The sequence below is a fragment of the Anolis sagrei genome, chromosome 4, assembly GCF_037176765.1.
Source record: "Anolis sagrei isolate rAnoSag1 chromosome 4, rAnoSag1.mat, whole genome shotgun sequence".
NCBI classification, from domain to species: Eukaryota; Metazoa; Chordata; class Lepidosauria; order Squamata; family Dactyloidae; genus Anolis; species Anolis sagrei.
In genome coordinates this window covers 39,760,947-39,786,575 of record NC_090024.1, presented here as the reverse complement: position 1 = coordinate 39,786,575, position 25,629 = coordinate 39,760,947, and the positions used below count along the sequence as shown (strand labels likewise).

General features: G+C 39.5%; 1 protein-coding gene across 1 annotated transcript in view; it reads left to right on the top strand.

The window, feature by feature from the left end:
• Positions 1-24,146, top strand: part of STMN2 (stathmin 2) — a 30,038-nt gene extending 5,892 nt beyond the window's left edge. Inside the window, exons 2-5 of the mRNA XM_060775522.2 lie at positions 15,592-15,687; positions 16,194-16,366; positions 20,597-20,788; positions 22,601-24,146. Of these exons, the coding sequence (XP_060631505.1) occupies positions 15,592-15,687; positions 16,194-16,366; positions 20,597-20,788; positions 22,601-22,660 (521 nt within the window). The 3' untranslated portion in view covers positions 22,661-24,146. The remainder of the gene's footprint in view (positions 1-15,591; positions 15,688-16,193; positions 16,367-20,596; positions 20,789-22,600) is intronic.
• The last annotated feature ends 1,483 nt before the right edge of the window (positions 24,147-25,629 follow it).

Below are 25,629 nucleotides of genomic sequence, written 5' to 3'. Positions count from 1 at the left end.
TGGCATATGTTCTGTATCAGAAACTACATCTGATGTGGTCTGTCCAATGCAATTTTCTGAATCAGTACCCCAGTGGCACAGTGGGTTAAACCCTTGTGCCAGCAGGACTGATCACAGGTTCGAATCCGGGGAGAGCACAGATGAGCTCCCTCTGTCAGCTCCAGCTCCCTATGTGGGAACATGAGAGAAGCCTCCCACAAGGATGACAAAACATCAAAAAAATGTTCAGGCATCCCCTGGGCAACATCCTTGCAGACGGCCAATTCTCTCACACCAGAAGTGACTTGCAGTTTCTCAAGTTGCTCCTGACATGAAAAAAAGCACCCCAAATAACCAAAATGAATCTAAAATTGACAAAAAAACTGATTCATAACCCTTTTGGTACTAATGTTGGAGAGTGGTACCCAGTCAAGTGGTCCCTGGTTAAAAAAAAAAAGGTTGGGAACCACTGTTCTACAGTGTAGATTCATCCCTTGACGTCCCACTGATTTAACATTTTAAGCAAGTCCATAATTCTCGCACTTAAAGAAATGGAACTTAAAACAGTTTAACTGGCTAAATCTTCTTCCCAATGCTTTCCAAATATTAAAAACATCAGTATGGCCTGACAAATGGTTTGCAATACAATGGAACTTATTCCCAGGAAAATCTATAGAATAGTTGAGTGCATAGACTAGGGATGGGCCATTTTCATCCTATTAAATATGTTTCTCTAAAAAAAAACACAGAAGTCCATTGTAAACAATCAATTAAGATCTCTGGAAGGAGTGGTCTGTCCTACTGTTGGGAAGAAAGGAATAGGGAGAAACAAAGGAGGAGCCAGGGTGGTATCAGAAATACAGAGAAAGATGAGATTGCAGAAATAGAGATCAAGGGCAGATTCTTCCCATTCCAATTTGAGTCCTCATCCACTGCTGCCTTACAGGTCCCAAGTTCTGACAAATTATCCCCAATGGAACATGACTCTCAATTGCTTTTTAAACACAACCATTTTTATTATCTTACACAGATGCAGGCTAATGGATTGTGTGCTGTCTACCAATAGTATTCATGTCAATTTATGGTTTTAGTAGCCTTAATGTTGGGGGGGGGGATCTAAGGCCATAACTCTCACAATGCTTCAGCCTCCAATTTGTACATGGTTCCATGGAAAAGTGCTGATACAAGTAATAAACTTGTTTCCATAAAACAGTGGAGCAGAATTTGACCTAAATGCATTTAGAGCTCTTCCCTCACCACCCACAAAAGTCCATTATTCCATTAATCTTTGGTATTCATGATCATGTGCAGTTTGATTCTTTTAGATATTTTTTTAAGTCTCAGTCTTTAAAAGAGGCCAGTAGACTACTACTGCTCCATTAATAGGCATCTGAAAATTAACCTAACCTAGTAAGTCAAGTAAGTAGCTTTCCAGGCTCATTGCTATGCTCCAAAGGAGAGACCAAAAGGCAAAAGCTATCTTGATCCACATTTACAAATAATATTTAATAATAATTTTCATCTTCACCAGGAATAGGTATTTTGAGAGGCTACTGTATTTTAATGACTATTTCAAAACCAAGCTATCAAATGCACCTGGAAGACCAAAGGCCATAGAACAAGGATGTCAAACTCATTTTCATCAAGGGCTACATCAGCCTTATGATTGTTTTTAAAGGGCCATTGAATCCATGGATATGAAATCTATAGATACAGAGGAAATTTTTACATAGTGATTGGTGCTACATGGCTCTGGGGTTGAGGGAAGATTAAAATACATTTTTAAGTCAGACATCATATCCACAAGCCTTGTTTCTAAATTCAAACCCTACTATCCTGACTGAGCAGATCAAACTGCAAAGTTCTAGGTGTTTCTGTTATTACAACTCCCATCAACTTTAGTTAATGGCGAAGGAGCTGTAGTCCGACATTTGGAGGGCCACAAAAAATGGCAGGGCGGGCCAGATTTGGTCTGCAGGCCTTGAGTTTAATCCATATGCTCTAGAAGTTTACTAACAGTACAGAAAGTGACAAAAGCAGGAATTGAATCTGGGTTTATCCAGTATTAGTCTTCACGAAGGTGGGAATCATGTATATTGTTGTTGGACTATATGTCCCAGAATCCCTAGTCAGCCTGGTCAATGGCAAGAAATGCTGGCAACTAGAGTCTAACATCATTTGTGTCTTTCCTTTCTTCATTTTTTTCCTCTTCTTAAAATACATTCTTCCAGGAAGGTAGAATACTGTAGTAGTGCTGATAAAGGACACAAATGAATCTATTTCTATGAAAACACAAAGCAGTTACCCTTCAAAGAAAATCTATATGATATATATGAATAAATATAACACCATCTTGTTCTTCTTCTTAAAAGCCACCCCTCCCCTACTCACCAGTCTATGATATGCCAATTGTTGTTATTGTTATGTACCATCAAGGTGACTTTGACTTATGGTGGCTCTGTCAATAAGAGATCTCCAAATATCCTGTTATTAATAGCTCTTCTCAGGTCTTGTGAACTCGGGGTGACAGCTTCCTTTACTGAGTCAATCCCATCTGTTTAGTAGTCTACTTCTTTTCCTAATACCTTCAGCTTTTTCAAAGCATTTTTAGCTTTCTGGTGAGTCATGGTTTTTGTTTTTTTCATACTATGCCTAAAGTTAATCAGTCATTTTAGTTTTAAATAGAAAATCAGGTTTCATTTGATCTTGAACCCTATTCTTTGACTCTCTGATGGCCTATAGTATTCATAAAACTATCCTCAAGTACCAACTGTCCTCAAAAGAGACATTGTGTGATCTCAACTTTTTAACCAATGTCCACCAGCCACTAAATGGTCATGTGGTCAAAGGGGTGGAGATTATTCAGGAAGGGAGGTGGTAGACATATTATACTCCCACCATGGTGGACCTTTACATGAAATTCCAATTTTAAAATGGAGTTACATTTACAGGATAAACAAACAAAGAAAAGAAATATCAGCCAAGGACCAAGGATGGATATGGATCAATGGGGGGAAGTATTTAAAATATGATCTACCTATAACACAGTTTACATAGCATTAGAAGCCACATACTCATACTGTGGGAAGCCATCTGAATCAAAGAGTAGCTCCTATCAACACTTTTGCCAGAAGCACTTTATTTCAATGTAAAGGATAGTGTCATTTTCTGCTGCTTGGCAGATGGAAGACTGAGCCATTTCTCTCCACCCACCATCACTCTTTTGGGACAGGAAGGAAAGGGAGAAATATGAGGAGAAAAGGTGTTTATATTCTGAAAATCAATGAGAGTGAAAAAGAGGGTAAAAGAGAGAAAGGGAGAGAGAACCATGTGGCTGTTGGCTTCTACTGCAGTAGGGATGTAGCTTTCAACTTAGTTTTAATTAACCCCACAATAAGTTCAGCACCTTGAATAGGTCCTTCAAAGCAAAACTTTTCCAAACTACATTTTATGGCAGACTCACCCCCCTCACACACACACAGTTTTATTATTATTGTTTTCCCATAATTTCCTCATGACTCACTATGGAATGGTAGCTGATGGTTTGCAGACTGACACTGGTCAGTAAGCTGCCACTTTAAGCTGTACAACTTTAAATCTCAGGTTGAATCACAAAGCAGATTCACAGGCCCAAAGACACAGAAGCCACCAGTCCCAACTGGCAAGAAATGCTTCTAGTCACTGCTGACTGGTGGCCCTGGAGGGATTGTGACTCCAGAGAGATTGCTGCCTTTTACAGGAAGAAAAATCTCCTTCCTTGTTAAAGAATCACTGACCACACTTCCATCATAGAATTACAATTCATAGGAAAAGACTGGGAACCATTTTTAAATTTTATTTGAAAACAAAAAGACACATAACAATTGATCAAGGGCTTCAGATAAGTTTGAAACAGGAGTAATTTTACATTAGAAATATCTAGAAACAACATTCAGCTCGGATTTAACCTAATGTTATATTCATCATTCATTTCAACTTAATAACATCTCCTCTCCAGGAAACAGGAAGCCAGCCGAGAAGATCAAGAGGAGAAGCAACTGTACTGTTGTATTACATTTTACTGTGAACAAAACATGCATTGCCTATAATACAGTTTGGGGGGGGGGGGTAAAAATGATAACCGGAAAAACTACAATTCATAAGGTTCCCTGGGAAGACCAGAATGATCAAAACAGTTCTAACTGCATAGTGTGGACATTGAAGACAATAAAAATGGCACAGAGAAATACATTATTGAACATTGGTATCAAAATATCCATCAGGAATGTATCCCCATACTTCATAATTGCAGTTGTTTAATGGAATTCTGGGAACTATAATTCAGTGAGATACTTGGAGCTCTTTGGAAAAGAATTTCAAGTACATTATGAAACTACAAATTATAGAATCGGGCCATGGTGGTAAAATGGTATCAGATTGCTTTATTTGTGTCCTACTCCATACTATTGTGAAATCAATGTTCTTGTTCACTTCAAAAGCAGGTATCAATAACTGAATAACATGATGACCTTGGACAAAGCACAATCTCTCAGCCTGAAAGGAAGGCCGTGGCAAATCCTCTCTGAGCAAATCGTGCTTAGGAGACCCCACAATAGGATTGGCCAAGGGTCATCATAAGTCAGAAATGACTTGAAGGAACACAACAGCAACAAATACCTTTAAGAGATTTAATCAGTGCTGTAGTTTCTTGCTGATGTTTCTCTGTAGACAGGTCATCAGATGGCAACCATAACAGGTGCCACTGAAGCCATATTTGAAACAGTGCCATTTTATAGAACTTGGCAGAGAGTCTCCTGTTGGGATATCCTTGAAGAAAGGTCATTTCTCTGCAGTCATGATGCAGCAGATATTTAATATATAATAGAATTGCTCCCAGACTATTAGAAGTTGCCCATCATTGCTTCCAAATAATTTGCTTAAATTCAGCTACACTTTTGCCTATAGCTGCAAGATGGCTTTTTAAAAAAACAAACAGTTGCTCAGTAGATGTCAGAGCTGGCCTCTCATAATATCATAAATGTCTTACTCTAAAGGATCACAAGAGCTAGATATTGTAAGTGGTGAGGCCTAGGAAGTCAACTTTGCTGTGTTGGCACATGCAGTATTCAAAAGGGACCCACTTACAGTGGCTTGCTCTGAAGACAGGACACAAACTAGTGATAGGACAAATATTGGAAACGAATCAACCCAGTGTTGGAAAGGGAATTCTCAGTTATTGGGAACCCCCAACAAGGAGAACATACCCTATGTAGTTCAGGATTTCTCTACACAAGAAAATCCAGCCAGGTCTTTGTTTGGTTGGTTTGTTGTTTCAGAAAATGGCATAGTCTCAACTGAGAAGGGAAGAATGTTATCTGCACAACAAATGAAATCACTGTGCAGAAAAAAGCCATATGGGACAGGATAAATTTGGGTCAGGATAAATTTCCCCATCTCCCCATCTTCCCTTTGAAGAGATGGTGATGGGATATAAATAAAGCTTTATTATTATCCTCACCCACTGGGATGAGAAGGAGCAAAGGTTCCTTCTTTGTTGCTGTTATGTTCCATCTTCAATTCAACTCCAACCTGCAACAACCATGGGCAAGTTTTATTCAGAGGAGACATTCTGCTGCTTCCCTTTGAGTCTGAGTGTGACTCACCCAAGGTTCCTCAGTGGGTTTCCATGGCTGAGCGAGGATTCAAACTCTGGCCTCCAGAAGTCCTATCTCAACACTTAAACTACTATACACATTGCCTCCCAAGCATTCTTTGATATGGGAACAAGCCAGTTCCCACATCAAGCTAGTTCTGTGCTCCAAGACTGATATCAACAAGAAATGTTTCTGATGAAAGGCAATCCCAACTTCTCTTCCACTGAGTGATAGAAGAGCTTGGATTGCCACTATGAGATTTAACAGAGTATCTATTTTCATGTCCCAGTCAGTGTCATATGTGGTGAAAGGAGCTGTGCAGATTTATAAAATTCTAAAAAAAACTATATCTTCAAAGCATGTTGTTGATATATCTCAGTGAGGTATATAATGTTTTATATATTGTTGTTATATCTCACTGAGATATATAATCCTGACTATTTCTAACCATATATTAAGTTAATTCTTTATCCCTGAACATTTTTAGTGCTTCAAAAATCTATAAAGCATATTTTAAGCAGGAATATAAATGTATATATGTACCAACAGATAACAAAAAGCATTATCATTCCACTTTAAAGGATTTGTTAATATGCAGAGCCTTTAAAAACAAGATAGCAGCTATATGAATGTGTATACATAAACCATTCCGGTTCACTGTCAACCTTCTTCATCTCTACATGGCTTTAGACATGCATTGCTTTGTTCTTCAGATATATTTTTTTCTTCAGATATTTGCTGCCGTAGATCTTCCACCTTAGTGGGGGTTAGTTGTGCAAAACCATCATGAAAGTAGAACAACTGAATTAAAAAAGCTACCATTTTAATCTAAGACAGGCCCTATATCTCAGGATCTGATCCCAGATTTTCTGTTTATCCAAGATTAGCTGCCATTGTGGACTCATATAATTCAGTTTAAAGCGGAAAATCTGATATCAGATTCTGGGATATAGGTTCTGTCTAGAAGGGCTCTTAGAGAACCCATCTCTAGGAACCTCTATGTCCTCCAGCATGGCTCACTGGAAGTTGACCATAGAGTCACATTAGAGGATGTAAAAATTTTTAGAGAGACCATATTAATCAAATGTGTAAATAATCAAATTCACCAAAGTTAAATCCTCAAGTGTGAAGGACTGGCTGTATTTCAAATTTGAATGTTCTCATGATTTAGCATACTGCACATGTAGGACCTTGCACATGCATTTGCATGGTTTGTGTATCATTGCCTCAGGCCAAACAGGAGACCTATCTGAGGAACTGCATTTCAGTGGCATGTAGAATTACAATGATGAGCTTTTATATCTTGTTTGTATGTAAAAGCTAAATGTGTGGGTATGCTTTCTAACCTAACAATTCAGAAGGGCAGGAAGAAGGGTTTTGTAGGGATGTCTTAGGGAAATCAAAAAATAAACCCAGGACTTCCTTTTATCTCTCTTTGTGCTCTTATACCAGTGCAGTTATGTCAGAATATAATAACATTTAGAGAGGAGAAAAATAGCATTGAGAATAATTATTATCATTTTATGCAAGTTACTAAAAGTGACACTTAGAGATTAAGGGGATTATTTTCTCAAAAATAGAATTTCTTTCAGAATAATCTGGCATTAAGCAGCACTGTAAAATACAAGTAATTTTAGTTCTTTATCTGGGTTAGTTAGCAGTTAGGCTACTTTTGTATATCTTAGTCCAATCAGTCATCATTAAAGTGGATTTTTTTGGTGCTATAATAACGGGGGGAAACTTCTAAAACCCCTCAGCATGCCTCAAGAATGACAAAGCTGAGCTTATTATATGTGTTTTGTGACAATGCATTTTATCATTACCATTTTTTCTAGACTTGCAATGATCTGGAAAACACACAGTAATTGCCCACAAGTATTCACTTAGACTGAGTGCTTAGGCATGGATAAGTGTGACACAAAGCACTCATTAAGCTCCTGCGGCCTCCATTTGGAGAGACTATTGAGTCACTCGGGTGCATCCATGGTATCTTAACACTATTGCACAGCTTTTATGATTTATAGAAACATTGTTTGCATCACTTAATAAATGTCAGGTGCAATATTTCAATACAGGTGGGGATCCTTTATCCAGAATTCCAAAATATTAGAATATTGTCCACATGAGTGATTAAAGTAGGGGCACCTTTGCCTTCTGATAGTTCAGGGTATGCAGACTTTGTTTCATGCACACAATTATTTAAAATATTGTTTAAAATAACATTCAGGTTATGTGTAAAAAGAGTATATGTTTGGACTTAGGTAGGTCCCATCTCCCTTCCAATTCTATATTTGTAAATGAGATTACTGTTATAACCTTTATTGAGCTAGATATTCCTTGCACTAAAGCTACTTACACAGGTAGCTGTTCCATAAGTATTAATGGAACTGCCATGCCTCCTATACTTTTTTTCTGCTCCTGACAAGTAAAACAAGAACTGATACCTTCAGAAGGGAAAAAGGAAGTGTGTGTGTGTGTGTGTGTGTGTGTGTGTGTGTGAGAGAGAGAGAGAGAGAGAGAGAGAGAGAGAGAGAGTCAATATTGAATTCAGACCACTACATGTGTGTGTATTTTCCATTTGCCTTTCTGCTGCTTTTGGCTCATGGTGGTTCCTCTCTGCTGCCCTTCTTGGTGGTCAGAAAGCAAAGCTGTTGCTATTGGAAAATTTTGGATTTTGAAGTATTTTGGATTTCAGAAGTTCAGATAAAGGAATGCCCAATCTATATCAAGTAGCATAAATTATCATGTCAAGGATGCAGCTAGTCAATCACTCCTTCGAAGATTTTAAAAACATAGCCATCAAAGGGATGTGAGGATGGCTGGCTACAGAGAGAAATTGCTCTAGTTCTTTCAATGATATCCTTCAATTATCTCTGTATATTTTTTGTGTAAAAGTTGGTAAGGCACCAACAATATTTGGCAGTGAGGGATAAAGACCTCATAAAACCCCAACTCCTGTGATTTCATAGCATTGAGCAATGGCTGTTAAAGTAATTTCAAATCCATTAATTCTACAGTGTAGATGTCATAGAATCATAGAATAACACAGTTGGAAGAGACCACATGGGCCATGTAGTCCAACCCCCTGCCATGCAGGAAAAGATATGTCCAAAGACAGGGCTATGGGTAATATTAGGAACAAATAGGATAATGAATAGGTTTTCAGTGACTATTTGGTTATGCCTACAGTTCCTAAAATGACTAGACGGAATATGAGTGGGTGGGTATGCATACACATGCTTTCAAGTTGTCTGTCAATTTATGGCAATCCTAATCTTATTGATGCAGCCTAGAATCCAATTGGCTATTTTAGCTGCCCCATCACACTGCTGACATGTCAGCTTGTGGCTTATATCCTATATCCCTTTTATATATAGGTGTCACATCCTGTATTTGTGTGTTTCATTTTTTTTCCTACTTAAGTGTAGTACCTTAGTATTCCTCCCTTCTGAAATTAATTTTGTTAGTTTTAGCCAGCCTTCTAAACTGTTAAGATCATTTTGAATTCTGATCCTATTCTTTGGGGTATTAACTACCCATCTTAATTTGAAATCATGTACAAATCTGATTTTTTTTTCATGCCAGGAGCGACTTGAGAAACTGCAAGTTGCTTCTGGTGTGAGAGAGTTGGCTGTCTGCAAGGATGTTGCCCAGGGGATACCCAAATGTTTTGATGGTTTACCATCCTTGTGGGAAGCTTCTCTCATGTCCCCACATGGGGAACTGGAGCTTACAGAGGGAGCTCATCTGCGCTTTCCCTGGATTTGAATCTCTGACCTGTCAGTCTTCAGTCCTGCCGGCACAAGAGTTTATCCCATTGCACCACCATGGGCATCTGATCATTATGCCTTCATTAGGAATATAGGAATAATGCAAGTAAATGCTTTTTTGCAAATAGAATAAAATGGTGGTAGCTGGTTACCCCCAACTATTGATCTCAGCTGCATTATGTCCCAGTATGACTTGTGTAATGTGTCCTTTGCCCCTTAGTTTGATGCTAAGGGCAACATGGGTGATGGAAACTTGACAGTGCCCAGTGTATCCAAATCACTTAACCTTCAAACTTGGAGAGACTGTCAGCAGAATCACCATGAAATCGGTGTAAATACAGTTCTGGTACATTAGAGGAAATGTGACCCTCATATGCCCTGTATTTCATGCGCCATTGAACTGGACTCTTTTACTTTTTCCTCTTGTATTGTCTCTCCTAAAGCAGAAGATTAAATTAGATTCAGGGTCAGGAGCTCAGGCACAAACTTGAAAGTTTACCAAACAACAAAAGATATCCCTCTATGTCTGCAGCAAGTAAGAATGCAGATACTCAAATAATTGATTAATAAATTACTTCAAAGGCAGAACCCAGGACCTGAAAATGTACATCTAATGAGAGAACATTTCCATTTTCAGTCTTGTTTAATTTTTGAGAAATGGAATGACTTAAAATATATTAAAGGTATGTTTATTCCAAAAAGGAATGAGAATACTTACCAACGAGTAAACATTTAATACATTTATTTATTACAGAAAAGTAGCCATGCTGCCATTCTTTATATGTACTTTGCTAAGGAAATGTTATTATTCCCAATCACCCCCAAAATCATCAAAGATTCTGAACAACTATAATTACACAAGCCATTTCTTCCACACACTCATTACATATGTCACAGGCCTTGAAATCCAAATCACTTAACCTTCAAACTTGGAGGTTAGAAAAAAAATTAGATTTTTTTTCCACTTCTGCTTTTTAAGAAATCAGATAATGAGGCAAAATAAGGCTCACCTTATTTTATCTCAAAAAATGAGTTCGCTGAATTGTTCTTAGACCTCTCATGAAGCACAGGATGGGAGCTACCAGAATGACCACAGGCTACATTTAGTTTCTGGTCTAAGCACACTGAGCATGTCTCAAAGGAGGCAAGTTTGACCTCAGACAGAACATATGCACTTTTCCCTGCCCAATTGGAGTTCTGTAAAATCAATCAGCCAATCCAGTCCTTTAAAAAAAAATGAATGACCTCCTCCTGGCAATGGAAGCAAACTTAAGTCTTCCTTTCCATAGTCCTATTCAGAAGGAAAGAGAAGGAGGTTCTTCACTCACTCTAGTGAAATGTGAAATTCTCCAAATAATCTATATTTATTTACCACATTTATATCCCACCCTTCTCAACCCTGAAGGGGACTCAGGGTAGACTTACAAAGGCAACTATATATATATATATATATATATATATATATATATATACATACATACATACGACATGACATATATACATATATATTTGTCGTGTCAGGAACGACTTGAGAAACTGCAAGTCGCTTCTGGTGTGAGGGAATTGGCCGTCTGCAAGGACATTGCCCAGGAAACACCAGGATGTTTTGAGGATTTTTACCATCCTTGTGGGAGGCTTCTCTCATGTCCCCGCATGAGGAGCTGGAGCTGATAAAGAGAGCTCATCTGCACTCTCCCCGGATTCAAACCTACGACCTATTGGTCTTCAGTCCTGCCAGCTCGGGGGTTTAACCCACTGCGCCACCATGGGCTCCGCCATATATTAATATATTGGTAAAAAAACAAAATCGTTAAAACCAAGCCCATTAAAAACATAGCATTAAAACATCAATCTAAATGATTCAAATCACATTCCAAGGTCAATCCGAATTGTCATTTTTATTAATTTGTCTTATTAATGTAATGTTTTTAATGAATTATTTAAAATGTATTCTATTTATACATTTAAATGAATGCCTGTTGTGAAGCCGCCATGAGTCCCACATCCCCCCCCCCCGGGGGGGTTGAGGAGGACAGGGTATCAATATGTTTAATTAATAAATAAATAAATTAGTAGTCTCATATTGCACTACTCCCATTAGTGGCCAAAAGCCTGATCCCAGAGCCATGTTTTCAGTTTTTCCTGAAGGTCAGGAGGGATGGGGTCAAGGCCTTAGCCAGAGGAGGGGGGGTGTTAAAAGTTCAACCTTGCCTTGAAATGTGTCAGGTTAAAAAAGAAACCTGGTTTACTCATAAATTGATTAACCAGTTAAAATTCATGAGTATACCAGGCTTCGGGGGGGGGGGGAGAACCCTTTGGGGGAGTTAGAACCCATTACCCCCCCCCTCTCCGGCTATGGCCCTGGATGGGGTAGATCTAATTTCACTGGGAAGGGACTTCCATAGGTGAGGGGCCACTACTGAGAAGGCCCTGTCTCTCGTCCCCACCAGTTGCACTTGTGAGGGGGGTGGGATCGAGAGAGCATATAGACAATATGTTTACATATTAAAGAAAGAAACTGGGCCTGAATTAAACTGTATGATTCTGAATTTATGGTTAAAATCACAGTCTTATTCCCAAATGGATCAAGCTCATTGAACCAGCTGGATTTAAGATATGTTTTGAGTTGTCATTCTAAATTTGATTCAGTGACTCTACTCTGGTTGGATCTAACAATTGGACAGGTGACCCTATGTATGGGGGGGGGGGGCACCAAATCCCAGTGGATGCTAAGAATGCACTGTATTTCTTGTGAAACTGGAAAAAAAATATTATGAAGCACAGCTAAAGTGTTTGACAAGGCTGGTGGATATATCCAAGTACAGCTACCAGCCTTTTCTGCAGCGATATCGCAAGAGATGAAGTGACAGTACAATGGATGCCAAGATGCACATTATATTTTTGTATTCTAAATTGTAGTGTCTCTTACTCATTGAAAACTCTCCTTCCCTGTATTAAAAATTTAAGCTGCTTCTTACATTATGCTATTCTATAAACAGAAAAGGAAGGAACAGGTACATTTTAGTTTCACTCTTAGATGAGAAAGTTGTACTTGTGTCTTTATTAATACATGTACTGTACAAAATAGATATTGTGCAATCTGTTCTCAGGATAGAACTCTTGGTGCAAAAGTTTTCATTCTGTAGCACACATGATTGTACATTTTGTGACTGCCTTTGTAAAAAAAAGATTTTTTTTCACAGTACACACACATTTCAGCACAAAAATGTTGTCTCTTCTTATGCAAAACATCTTTTTCTCATATTTTTTGCACAAATATTTCACAATAAAAGCCCTAAAATGCAGAAAGTCTCATAGTAGTTGGTTTTTTGTTCTTTTGGATAGGAAGCTTTATCAGGATGAGATAATTTGTGAGTAACACACAATAGCATATGTGGGCAAGCATCCTATTGATATCTTATCCCCATGCAAGTACCCCATGGAAGCATTTTATGTAAGGAAGAATTGTTGTATTCAAACTGAGGTTTCAGAAGTAAAGATGGCACATGTGATGTCATTTCACATGGATATGTGTTATACATTGATACATATTGTGTAGCTAGATGTAATGCAGAATTGACATTGCAATTCCCTAATGAGGAAGTATTGAGTAACTCTGTGACCATAAAGTTATGCTCCATCTCCTTGGTGTAGGATCTCTACCAGTATATACACACATCCTTTCCTCCTGTATATGAAAAGCATAATTTTCACTCTTCACACAAATCTATTTATGCCCTTTTATGGCATTATATTATAGTTAGTACAATTCTTTTGCATTTTTCTCTCTGACTTATGATGCATTTACAGAGCCCACTGTCTGCCTCCCTTCCACTGGGGGAACATGATGGAGTCTAGATTGGCCAGTGGGTCAAACACAGTTTGGCCATTAGGGTTTTTTTATTCAGCTTGGTAATAGCCATGGAGCTAGAAAGACCTCCTGGCCATCACTTTGCACCTTTATCAATGTCATCAAAGGCACCCATGTACCTTGTAAGGGGAAAGGCAGGAGTGTTTTCCCCTTCCCTCTCCAAGTTGCATGAACACTTTTGCTGCCAAGCAATGGCCAGAAGCTCTTTGAAGCTCCATAGCCACCATTAAGGTGACAAGAAAGACACAGATAAAAGCCATTCCATTTTCTCTGTACCACAGAGCCTAGGGAAAGTGTAATGGCACTGCAAATGGCTGCTCAGAGCATCAATGAAATCTCAAAACATTCCCTGACTTCATCCCACATGGGGGAAAACCATGTTAAGTGAGTTTGCCCAACATTGGGGCAAGATGGCCCTGTGCATCATGTAAATGCCACAAAGCAGATTCTTTCCCATTTCAGAATACATGGCCCATAGATATAAAAAATACATGTTTCTGTTGGACAAAGACTGGAAAATATTTCATTATATCTTAAATTCTGAACAAAAATCTGTGGTTGATGTCTTATGTTAAATCATGGGAATTGTAGCGTTTCAAGATATTTAATCTTTTCTAATGCCTCACCAAACTACAACTTCCATGATTTCCTAGCATTGAGCCATTGCAGTGAAAGTGCATTGATTTTACAGTGTGGTAGATTCACCCTAAATTAATCTCTGTATATTATCTAGCAAAACTGTTCTTAAACAGAGGAGAGTTTTGGAAATAATGTGTGACACCGGGATTGTGGCTCAGCTGGCTGAGTGTCAGCTGCATTAAGATCACTCTGACCAAGAGGTCATGAGTTCGAGGCCAGCCCGGGCTGGAGTGGGTGTCCAGCCATTGTGTAGCCCGTTGTCGACCTTTGCAACCCGAAAGACAGTTGCATCTGTCAAGTAGGAAAATAAGGTACCACCTTAAAGTGTGGGAGGCTGAATTTAACTAATTTATGAGGCCATAAAGAAAGAAGACTCCGGGGAATGTGGAATGCGGAAGAACTTCATCGGTGTCGTTGATGGACGATGAAAAACAGCAGCTCCCCTGGCGGCCAGAAAAAAAAAAAGTTAAAAAAAATAGCCTTGGTGTATTTGTGTGTTAAATGTTGTTTGTCAAACTGGCATTGAATGTTTGCCATATATGTGTTTACTGTAATCCGCCCTGAGTCCCCTGCGGGGTGAGAAGGGCGGAATATAAGAACTGTAAATAAATAAATAAATAAATTATATGTCAATAAAGAAAGAGGAGAACAGGCTGCCATTCAGAAGAGGAATAATAAAAAGTACATGCTCCAAATATTTGTTTTGAGTTCCAGCCAAGGTGCATCTTATTAACAATCCTGACAGCATGCAGGCAGACAAGACACCAACATGTGCCTCAAGGCAGAGTGTTAAAAAGGAATTACTCGTCTTGGAAGTTTCATGTAGGTTAGGGAAAGAGCATCCATGCAAGCTGCTCTATCAGGATTTTCCTTCCATCATTTTATTATGTATTTGTTTATTATATAACAAAATCTCAAAGGGGTAAGTTAAAATCCTAAGCCATGACAAATACAAATAAACCCCCCATAAAACATGTTTAAATTAGATCATTAATTAAAATTAATACATCACTGCTGGCATTATAATGTTGAAGCTTGGCTTCACCGGTGCAGCTGGATGTGCATTGCTTATTCAATTTTTCCTCAGCTGATTGGCTTCAAAGTACAGCAAAGACCTGTAGATTGATTTCAATCAGAAAAACCTACATAAGCAGAAAAACAAAACAGGTGTTTGAGCACATCAGAAGGAAAGATAAGGATTCTGTCCTTCATACCATATGTTCTGGTGGCATGGGAACTGGGCATGCGTTACTTGTATAAAGGGGGGGGGGGATCAACCATTTCTAAATACATATGAAATTATAGGAAGGGCCTTTCCCTTTGTCAAATAGCTTTGCAATCTTAAAAAAAATCATTTTGTAAATTCAGTTTTCACTGAAATTAAGTATTCTGTAAACTAGGAAGAGAAAACCTAAATGTCCTAAAGGCATGCGATTTTGTCTGATCTTGGAAGGGAAGCTTAGCTACTACTTCTAAGGAAAATTTGTAATGAATCCCAATGCTGTAGGCTATATTTCAGATAAATGCCACCTCTTAATATTCCTTGCCTTAGAAAGCTCTATGAAGAATCCATTGGGTTGCCATAAATTGACAGGAACGTTGAAAGCACACGCACGTGCACACACACACACACACACACACACACAAGCCAGTAATCTGCTGAAGTAGAAGACACTAAAACAGTCTTTTTTCATTTCAGCCTACAAGGAGAAGATGAAGGAACTCTCTATGCTGTCTTTGATCTGTTCCTGTTTTTACCCGGAACCACGCAACCTGAACATATACACATATGATGGTAAGAAACAGTCAGTGGGTAACGTCATCTTTAGCAAAGGATTGTTTGCATTATCCTAACAAAGGTCTTCTTTGGCTCTCAAATCATCTACTTCTCATTTTGTAGGAAATGTCACACTCCTTTGTCCCTCCTCTTCTCCAAATTGTCCTTCAATTTATCACAGTGAATGTCTGATCTTATTACTATCCCAATACAAGCATAATTTTTGAAATCATCTATGTTTTAATGCAAGACAGATTTAACTCAGCTTGAAGGCTCTCAGACTGAACAGCCAGCTCTTAAATTGTTTTGATTCATTGCAAAAACTTCCGTTATATTTATTATATGGTTTCATCTTATCAGAGCTTCTACTTTGTTCAACATGTTCCCTTTTAGAGCATAATAAAATTACTTTTTTTAATTGTAGCTTTTTCAGTTTCTTGCACTCATTAAAGATAACCTAGTATTGCTATTACAGGCCTATCATTGATCTGTTTCTTTATATATTTTTAACTTTGTCTTTACAGATATGGAAGTTAAACAGATTAACAAACGTGCCTCTGGCCAAGCTTTCGAACTGATCTTAAAGCCGCCTTCTCCAGTCTCTGAAGCACCACGAACCTTAGCCTCTCCAAAGAAGAAAGATCTGTCCCTCGATGAGATCCAGAAAAAGCTGGAAGCTGCAGAGGAGAGGAGAAAGGTACAGTACAAAGGGGGAAGATGTCCTTCAGGTTATCCCTTTCATCAACACTACTAACATGGAAAATTGTTATGTACCTATTACAAGCTCAACATTACACGTTCTATTAAGTGTATGTTGAGAAAGATAATGGGGACACCATTAAAATTGGTACGAAGCCCCACCCACAGTCAAGTGAAGCTTAAAGCGCAGGTGGGCATTTGAAGGCCTCCATGACCTTGCCAGCCCAACCACATGATAGGGGCAGAGCAACAAGCTATCTGAAGCTGTTCCTTCCTCCTTGTCAGTCAGTCTGCTTTGTCTCTGCATCAGACTGGGAGCAGGAGATTGGGGTCCTGGCAGAGACAGGTGATCAGGCTCCTTTCAGACATGAGCATCACTGCTGCATCAGGTTTAGTTATTGGTGGGGAGATTAGAGCATTTCTCCCTCTACTGGCTAATAACTTGCTTCACTTGCTTGTTTGTTTTTGTTGCTTTTTTTTTTTTACTAAAACCCAGAACAGATTTACCACTTTTGTGATGAGAAAATCTGCAAACATCACTGAGCACCTCTTGCCAAGTCTGACAAAAAAAAAATGTTAGGACTTTATCACATGCGCCAGATATAGTCCACTAATGGCAGGATAAAAGCACTTTTGAAAATGGCTTACTACATGACTTCATGTGTGTGCAATAGTCACATTGCACTTGAATCATGACTCTTTTCATTAATGGGAAAGCCCTGCCAGTGAATCCAATAATGTGTCCACTACATTCCCAATGGAAACATCAAAACTGTACAACTGTGCAGTTGCAACAAAATGGGGGGGGGGGGGAGATAGCTGTATGGATAAACATGAGTAGAAAAAGATGATGTGCAGAAGACTTATGGAAATTTGCAGGGTACTGGAATAAAAACAGTCTTTGCTTGCCCTAAGATACAGTCAGCCCTCTACATTCACTCGCAGGACCCCCCTCCCCCCCCCCCCGAAAGTGGAAATACAGTGTTCCCTTGCTACTTCATGATTCACTTTTAGCGGACTTGCTGTTTTATGGGTTTTTGAAAATATTAATATAAATTATAAAATATTTACATCTAATGGAGGCCAGGGACCCTGGAAGTGTGGTGGCCTGAGGTGTGACAGGGAAGGCCTGCCTCCCTGGCCTCCACAGACACCGGAAGTGCAGCGGCCTGAGGTACAATGGGGAAGGCCTGCCTTCACGGCCTGCTGCTGCCTGCATGGCTCCAGAGGCTCTGCAGTGGTCTGCAGAGGCCAGGGAGGCAGGCAGGCGCCCTTGGGATGGGGCAAGAGGCGGGTAAGGAAGTGCGGATAAGAAAATAATATATAATATAATGTATAAATATTAAAATTAATATGGCGTCCCTACTTCACGGATTTTCACTTATTGCGGGGGGGGGGGGGTCCTGGAACGTAGTCCCCACAATAAGTGAGGGAACACTGTACCTCAGAATGAAAAGCTGCTGATTTTTTTAAATGAGAAAACACCTCTCTAGAAATGTCTAAGTCTTCCAGTGTGCCTCTATGGTCAAAGAGAACTTCTAGGAATCTTAGGTCCTCAAACACAACTCTGTGCACCATAAGTTGACAGACAACTTGACAACACATACACACAGCTATAAGGATATGTAGATTAGCATGGCATTCTGCTATTCCTATCATTTCTCAGTCATCATAATTGCAAAAATAATTCATTTAAATCCAAAGGCACAGTGGCCAAAGCAGGAAGAAGTGTGACTGTTACTTCCTGAGCACGGACAACAACAGAATTAACAGAACAGACTTTTGTCTAATAAGTGAGAAGCAAATGTTATCTTTTACTCATGGGGGGGGGGGGACTAACATGGCTACCAGTAGCAGCTTCCAAAGTCTTTAAACCCAAAATCAAGTTGCACAGTGGAATAATCTTTAATCAGGACATTAATATGAAAATTATATTCCAAAGGGAAGCATCTTCCTAATAGTTTTTGGATTATGGCACAGAAATTAGATGTGATCCTATTAATGACTTTGCATTTCTGTGAAATATAATTGGGGAAATCCCTGCTGCTTAACATCCCATAGACTTGAGGATAATGATCACTATATTAAATATTCATGCTGTCAGCTATTCGCCGAACACCATGTATCTCATACTGGTTAATGTTACTTACCAGAAGGATTATGTGCAAAAGAGGTTCCCACATAATTATGACAAAAAGTCTTGATACAGGAAGTGGGCAACATTTCCAGATCCTCCTTGTCTGGTCTGTGAATGCCAAAGCAAAACAAGGTCTTAAAACAAGACAATCTGTGAAAGCAGGGAGTCTGCCTCAACTGCAAACTAGTCAACGTCTAATGAAAGTTGACTTTAGAGTCATGATGGAGTCATGATGGAGGACCTAGAAATTGCTAGAGAGGGGTTTTCTCCAAACCCCAGAAGGCTGACTGTAATCTGTAATCAGTATTTTAACATTGAAAGTACACAACTTCCTAGTGTGCTTGTCATACCAGTTTTTCCCTAGAGCAGTGGTTCTCAAAGTGTGCTCTATGAAGCCCTTGAGGCTCCACGAGGCACACTGAGGGATTCCACATTTTCCTCCTCCTTCTTCCTCCTTCTCCTCTTCCTCCCTTCCATGCTTTCACTCTTCTTTCCTGTTCCTACTTCTCCCCCCACCTCCTTCATCACCAAAAACCGTTTCCCCCTTGGCCCTCTTGCTACATAAAGCCTTTTTTCCTCCCCTTCCTTACTACCCAGATCCTTCTTGCTTCCAAAACCCTATTTCCCTCCCACTGCTCAGGGGTGTTCTAATTGTGTTTTTCCTGCATGGCAGAAAGGGGTTGGACTGGATGACCTCTGGGGTCTCCCACTGAAATACTGTTAAGCTTATGTTGATCAAAACTTTGGCCCATGCCTTATACACACACACACACACACACATTGTGTATAGCGCTCTCTCTATACACACACACTGTTAGGCCCAGCTTCTGTCAACCTAACAGTTTGAAAACATGCAAGTGTGAGTAGATCAATAGGTACTGCCTCTGTGGGAAGGTAGCAGTGCTCCATGCAGTCATGCTAGCCACATGACCTAGGAGGCGTCTACGAACAACACTGGCTCTTCAACTTAGAAATGGAGATGAACTGCACTCCCAGAGCTGGACACTATGTCAGGGGAAAACCTTTACCTTAATCTACAAAGTCCAAATCCTCCTCAATCACCTGAAGGGACGTCCAATCCACTAAGCCCTTTACTGTGCCATCTTTGCCCTTCCCCTTAAAAACATTTGGTTTAACAAAATCCAGCATGAAGCAGAGCTTTTTAAAACTCAAAAAAGGCTATAATTTCAAGATTTTCAGTTGGCCATAACAAAGACATTATGGTACCATTATAATATCTATTATTTGTAAACACGTTCCTGCTCATTAGTTTAAAATGATAGTTAAGACAAATTTCCATAACTTGGAGGTTTGAAGCCATATTTTTCAAACAAAACAAAACCAATGCCTAAAATACTGAGACAAATTGAAGTCTTGATTTCCTGAGGCCATTTTAAGGGAATTTTGTTATATGTCTTCAAGTTTTTACTGAGCCTTAAACCCTATCATGGGTTGGTTTGTTTTGTTTTGTTTTGTTTTGTTTTTTTCAAGATTTTTTCCTATGTGGTTTGCCTTGCCTTCCTCTAAAGCTGAGAAACTATAACTTCTTAAGGTAATTCAGTGGTTTTCCATGGGATTCAAACCAGGGATTCAAACCCTGGTTCTTCAGAGTCTTAGTCCAACACTCAAACCATTGTCCCTCAAAAATATTATGGCAGAATATTTAAGAAAGGATTCATCAGCACCAATCTCATAAATTCTCAAAAGATCTATAGCAGAGATGAGCAAAATATGTCCCATAGCTTCCCCTCCCCCCAAATCCTTCATCCTTCCAGATTCCTAGATCACCTTTGTAAAAACATATGTGAATTAGCTCTTCCAAAACCTCTGAAAGCAGCCAGGCTCTTACACTGTTAGCATTGTTTCAAGGTCAGAAGTAGACCTCGGACTATGTCTGGTTCGTGTTGCTCTTTGGAACTTGTTGCAGTTAGTGTGCTCAGAATTCATATGGGGATCACCCTTCCCATAGCTACACCAGTGGATCCAATCCCTTGAGATAACAGTCATGTAAATTCTATTCTTTCAAACATACCTGAATGCTATTTCAAACTGAGCACAGCTGCTGATCTCTTTTATTTCCACATGCCATAGTCCCAGGAGGCCCAGGTGCTGAAACAACTGGCAGAAAAGAGAGAACATGAACGAGAAGTTCTCCAGAAGGCTCTGGAGGAAAACAACAACTTCAGCAAAATGGCAGAGGAAAAACTGGTACTGAAAATGGAACAGATCAAAGAAAACCGTGAAGCTAACCTTGCTGCCCTTGTTGAACGTCTTCAGGAGAAGGTAACCAAGCTGAGACAGGGTGGACAGGGAGAAGGTGTAGTTCAGAAATGTGTGACTTCCGTGGGTCATGAAACCAATTAAACCCTATTGTGGGTCATGTCTGACCATGCTCTCCCTCCAAAACCCAATTTGTATCATGGAGTACAATGTGCCATTTCTAGAGCATTTCCCCCACTGGGATTTATTATTTATTTATTTTATTTTTATTCCACTTTTCTTCTAATATAGGGACCCAAGGCAGCTAAAAGCAAATATAACACAATATGGGATTAGAGAGGATGGGAGAGCACACATGCCCCTGGGGCAAATGCCCATTCCCAGTATAACTTGCTTTTAGATGTGCACACTTCAGTATAGAAGAAAAAATGAGCATCAGGCAAAGATAGCTATGCCCAGGCAAAATGTCCACTGCCCTGTTTGACTAAAAAGTGGTGTAGAAGGAAATCCAATGTGACAGGCATGCACTCAGCTGAGATCAGATAAGTTGTAACTCCCTTTTACATGGACCAAAAAATAACAAACCTGGCATCAGAGCAAGATATTGACCCATCCCAGTTTTGTCCAATTGTATTTATCTACCTTTTTTTTTACTTTAGTTACTAGAAGTCTTCAGCCAACTGGGCCATTTCTAATTACTTTTTCCAATTCTATCCTGAGTTGATGGATAGACATTGTGGAAGAAGCCTTAGTCTGTTCAGACATTCTCCAGACCTCCCAGGATTACAAATATTTGATGAAATGGACACAGATGGGAGGAGGAAGGGAGATGCATTTCTGTGCAGATGGATTCTATTTGCCAACATTTGTACATTCAACATAAAGTTTGGGAAGGAATTTCTGTGTATTTGGGATAATGTTAAGTGTGTTCTAGTGGTTTGAGCATTAGACTGAAGAGCAGGTTCCCCACTCAGCCATGGTGACCAACTGGGTGATATTGGGTGAGTCACACACTCTCAGATCCAGAAAATTTCATAATAGGTTTCCCTTACGGTCACCATAAGTCAAAAACAACTTGAAGGGACACAACAACAAAGTAGCCATGGGATAAGCTGGTTGGATGATTCTAGGAGGAGCTATCTAAACAAGAAATCTAGATTGAGGGAAGTCTTGGTGCCTTTGTATTCTTCTTTGGTTAGATGTCACCCAGAATTCTGGGCAGCACAGTTCAAAAGAAATATTGACAAGCTAGAAGGTGTTCAGATGAGAGCGACTAAAATTATCAAAGGTCTGGGCACCATTCCCTATGAGGAACATCTTAAAGAGATGGATATGTTTAGCCTGTGGAAGAGAAGGCTGAAAGAAGGCATGTATAAATGAGAGTATTATAAGGAATAGGGAGCAGACTTGTTTTCTGCTGCCCTGGAAATTAAGACTAGGAGCAATGGGTTCAAATTACAGGAAAGGAGATTCCACCTGAACATTAGGAAGAACTTCCTGACCATATGAGCTGTTCAACAGTGGAACTTTCTGCCTCGAAGTGTGGTGGAAACTCCTTCCTTGGAATCTTTTAATCAGAGATTGAATGGCAATCTGTCAGAGATACTTTGCTTGTGCTTTCCCTGCATGGCAGAGGGTTGGACTAGATGGCCTTTGTTGTCTCTTCCAACTCGATTATTCTATGATTCTATGAAGTTTCTCAAGCTCTGCCCTTTCTACACTAAGATACATGAAGCACATTTGGTTAAATGTGCTTTTTTTCCAGTTTTTGTTTTGTTGTGTTTTGCTGGGAAATGATAGCAGGGATAATGTTAAATCTATTCTTGACTCTCCTTCCTTCCTACCCACCCCACCCCACCCCACCCCACCCCACAGGAGAGGCATGCTGCAGAGGTCCGTCGAAACAAGGAGCTCCAGGTGGAACTGTCAGGCTGAGCCCAGTAGCAGAGAGAGTGGGGTCAATTCCCATCATCCCTCAAACTCCTCTGCCTATAATATTACAGATCATGAGATACTAGTATGGGAAATGTATGACATGGTTTAAAAAAAGAATCAAGAACTCAATAAAAACAAAACAAAAAATAAAACAATACAGTCTTTGCAGAATGATTTGCTTGATGTTTAAAAAATAAAACTTGGATCTTATTTTGTAAATACTTACATTTTTGTTAAAAAATACAAGTATTGCATTATGCAAGTTATTTCATAATCTTTACATGTCCTGTAACAGGCTTTTGATGTTGTCTTTCTTTCCGTTCAGTTGAATTTGTTAGAACTTTGCTATGACGTTCCCTGCAGCAAAAATCCAAACTGAGCGATATTCATTCCAGCTGAACAACCAAGTCAGTAAGAAGGTCTATGGTGCTAAAGTCCATTGCCTAATGTCCTCGAAAGCTTTGCAAATCAATATAATACTTCCTCAAGAGGACAAGCAAATTTATAGGTATTGTGGTTTGACACTGGTCTTGGAAATACAGCCTTAGAACATTAAGCAATCATAACTTTGAGATAGCAGTGGTTCTATACTTTACCAAAAGGCAAGGTGCATTGCACTTTTGCTAGGTGCAGATGTCCCACTGAGTTAAATGGAATTGGCACCTGGGTATATATGCAGGGGAGTGCTATTTATTGATGTCTTCCCTGCTGAATACAGAGGGACTTATATCTCAATAAATACACCTAGTATTGCAAATGGCATTTGCAGTAAGCATTTCTTCTATCTTCAAAAGATTGCTGCTGTCTTTCAAAACAAATGCCATTGACAAAAAAGTTAACAATCACCATTTGGATTTTTTTTCTTTCTCACATGCAATTGAGAATGAGCAATTATATCTGGGCCAAAATAGATACTACTTTTAAAACATTTCTGTTCCTAAATGACTCGGGTTTGCCAGTTTAAAATTCACTGCTTGAGAAATTCTTTAATTCAAATCAAGGAGCTGATAGGTATAGATAGTGTGACCTGTTCTGTTTATCTTAGGCAATAGTCCTGTCTGCAGTGGCTGAAATCAGTGGGGACCAAGAGGTGGATCTTTGCGGGTAGGCTTCCAGCCTTAAGCTGCTCTGTTTTATTATGGTGTATGATGCTGTGTGTAGTATTTTTCATCAGGACTCAATCAGCCGGTTGTAATCCTGCTGACCTCTCCAGTGTTTGTCTGTTCTGCCTGGTTTTTAAAAGATGCCTAGAGTGAGGAGGACAGGAAAGCAGCAGGGGTGACTAGCCAGGGTGCTTGTGCCAAGTCCAGTCTCGCCAAAATCAACACTTATATTCGCCCCCAAATTGCTGCCAGTCAGAAGTTGTCTTGAACCCCTCTGGAAATTGCTGCCTGCATATTCTACTCTTCATTAGTGCTACTTTTCTGTATGTCATTGTGAGCAAGCTGTGATTAATAAAGAATTGGGGTTCTGTGAACTGAAAAAAGTGTGGCCTTGTTTTCTTATTTGAGTTCTCCTCCCAGTGCAATGGATATTGAGGAGCAAAGAAAACTGATCATTTTTCATTGCTGTCAAAAAGGATCCATCTGGGTCAATATCATTTCAATTAGCCACTTTGATGGTCTTCTACTGGCAGTCAGGTGTCATTTTATTCTGGAAAAGAGGGCTTTAAAAAGTTATTTTTTGGTCTTACACATATTTTAGCTGAAAGAAATGTAAGTTTTCTAAGCTCTAAACAAGCTTGGCATGTTCTGCTGTTGGGGGGCTTTTACTGGCTGGAGTTGGTGTCTTATTGTGTTTTTAATCTATTTGCATCCACTTGCTTTTGTGTTGTTTCTAAAGATTTTGTTATTGTTGACCATTTCTTGAATGCCTACGCTGGCAGAAAGGTAGGCTTATAGATTAAATAAGTACATTGTTATAACTAATGAAAATACAGATTTACCGGTAGATTGGTTTCTGCACTGGCATCACAAACAAAAGCCTCTTTCTTTTCGTCTTGCTATTCTATTTAATCTCTTAAATGAATTTCATTTTATTTAAAAAGCTTTTTATTTGCATCTTGTTGGCAGTTCAAGTCCGGGGAGCGGGGGTGAGCTCCCACTGTTAGGCCCAGCTTCTGCCAACCTAGCAGTTCAAAAACATACAAATATGAGTAGATCAATAGGTACCGCTTTGGCGGGAAGGTAATTGTGCTCCATGCAGTCATGCCAGCCACATTACCTTGGAGGTGTCTATGGACAATGCCAGATCTTCAGCTTAGAAATGGAGATAAGCACTCCCCAGAGTTGGACATGACTAGATTTAATGTCAAGGGGAAACCTTTACCTTTACCTTTGAGCCAGAAACAAATCTTAAAAATAGCACTGCAAGTGGACAGAGGCGGCCCTAGGTAATTTTCAACGCAAAGCAAAGAGTATTTTGCCCCCCCCCCCAAACCAATCACTGATATATATATTTTCTGTTTGTTGTGGGAGTTCTGTGTGCCATATTTGGTTCAATTCCATCATTGGTGGAGTTCAGAATGCTCTTTGATTTTAGGTGAACTATGCATCCCAGTAACTACAACTCGCATATGTCAAGGTCTATTTTCCCCCAAGAGCGCCTGAAGAGCGCCCCTGAGTAAAATAAACTATACTGTGAATGCTTACTTTGCGTAATAGGTTGAGCCGCCCCTGCAAGTGGAGAATCTTGAGAATGACTGAGGCTAGGGGCTGTTTGTAATCATTTGAAACTTTAACAGTAATCATTTGAAACTCTATGCCCCACTTTTCAAGTGCTAAGAGTTTCATTCATGGGTGGTTTGTGGTTGCAGAGATGCTGTGATTTCAAATCAGGTCTGTCTTTTTGCAAGAACCTGCATACTGGTCAGGCTTTTACCCAAAGTGGTTGGAGTTTCCTTCATCACCACTACCACCATCATTTTATTTCTTCTCCTCCTCTCCTCAATGCTTGAGGCAGGTAACAAG